Genomic DNA, 1,320 nt, shown 5'->3' with positions numbered 1-1,320 from the left:
TTTGGAACCCGAACGCGTCCGCGAATGTTTGTGCCACCACGTTTGACGGCAAAAAAGATTTGAACACATCGGCCCAAACGTTTGCGGGCGTTTTAAGGCATGAGATGCCCTAGGTATGCAGTGCTCATAGCCTCATAGGGGACAGAGAGATGAGATCACCTTAGTCTGACTTGCACACTTACAAACTTACGTTCATTAACGTTCACGAATAAGTATAGAAATTACCCACATATACATGCATGTACGCATGTAGGTTATCACATTATTATTCAGTGACTTCTGCCTCGTAGACGGCCGGGAAACCAATAAACGACGCTGACACATTAAGGGATTCATGCATATCCCAGTTATTACACACTTGAAAGCTGAAACTTGGAAGCAAATACTCCGTGAACATCAATATCGTCATGCGCTGGAGCTGAAGTGCTGAACGATCGACTGTCCCCATGCATGCTTTTCTGCAGTTTAGAAGTCCAGGTCGGACCATCTGATGTTCACCTCACCTTGGCTGGTGTCAAGATTCAAGCTCTTCCAGATATGGGACGAGGCGCCCACCTCGTTGTCGCAGCCGGCGCACTCGTCGACGACCTTGGCGTTTAAGCCGATATTGGAGGTGTCGACTATGCGGATCGTCCTGCCGCACCGTGCCCCGCCTGCGTACCACTCTGAGGACAGCGACACCACGAACTCATCGTCGCTGTGGTACTGGCCATCGCAAGACGCCGGCCCGCCGCCCCCCTCTCCTTCCTGGAAGCCGTTCACCGTCATCACCGCCGGGACGTTCTGTCGAAGCTCGAACTTCCCTTCCGCGGGGTGCCTGGAAAAGGCGCACGACACCTGCAGAAAAACTAGGACGCCGAAAATCACCGCGGCATTGGTCGTGCTCGCCATGGCAACTGAGGCCGTGCTTGCGTTGATCAGCTAGCCCTGCTCTGTGCTCTTTGCTTTCTCATGTCTGTTGGTTCGAGCTGCTAGTTTATATAGGCTCCTGCTGCAGCCTGCAGACAAAGCGAGGGGCGACAACACGAGGTGCATGCCGCCCTCGTGTGCCTCGTCCAAAAATCTCGTCGAAAGCCTGCAGACAAAGCAGCGCCTCTCTTCCGAAGTCAGGTAATTATATTCCAGTAATCCTACACTTATACAAAGGATTACGTCAAGTTTTATCGTAACCTTCCCTCAATAATCCTACTACACTTGTACGAAATCTCTGAGGCAGAGTAGTATCTGTATGAGTGGAAACCTATGACGCTTAGTTTGAAAGCTCACATAAGCATATAACTTTACAATCAGCAATCGGCAGATTCAGTTGTTGGGGCTTAG

General features: G+C 50.9%; 1 protein-coding gene across 1 annotated transcript; it reads right to left on the bottom strand.

Moving 5' to 3' along the window:
- Positions 1-465: 465 nt before the first annotated feature.
- LOC119281423 (putative ripening-related protein 7) lies at positions 466-891 on the bottom strand. The gene has a single exon (XM_037561944.1). The coding sequence runs from the start codon at positions 889-891 to the stop codon at positions 466-468; it is 426 nt and encodes a 141-aa protein (XP_037417841.1).
- Between the last annotated feature and the right edge of the window lie 429 nt (positions 892-1,320).

The sequence above is a fragment of the Triticum dicoccoides genome, chromosome 3B (genome assembly GCF_002162155.2).
Source record: "Triticum dicoccoides isolate Atlit2015 ecotype Zavitan chromosome 3B, WEW_v2.0, whole genome shotgun sequence".
In the NCBI taxonomy this organism is placed as follows: domain Eukaryota; kingdom Viridiplantae; phylum Streptophyta; class Magnoliopsida; order Poales; family Poaceae; genus Triticum; species Triticum dicoccoides.
This window is presented reverse-complemented; position numbering and strand designations above follow the sequence as displayed.

Bases quoted from the DNA above. Each gene is read 5' to 3' on its own strand.
- LOC119281423 (XM_037561944.1), bottom strand. From the start codon at position 891: ATGGCGAGCACGACCAATGCCGCGGTGATTTTCGGCGTCCTAGTTTTT.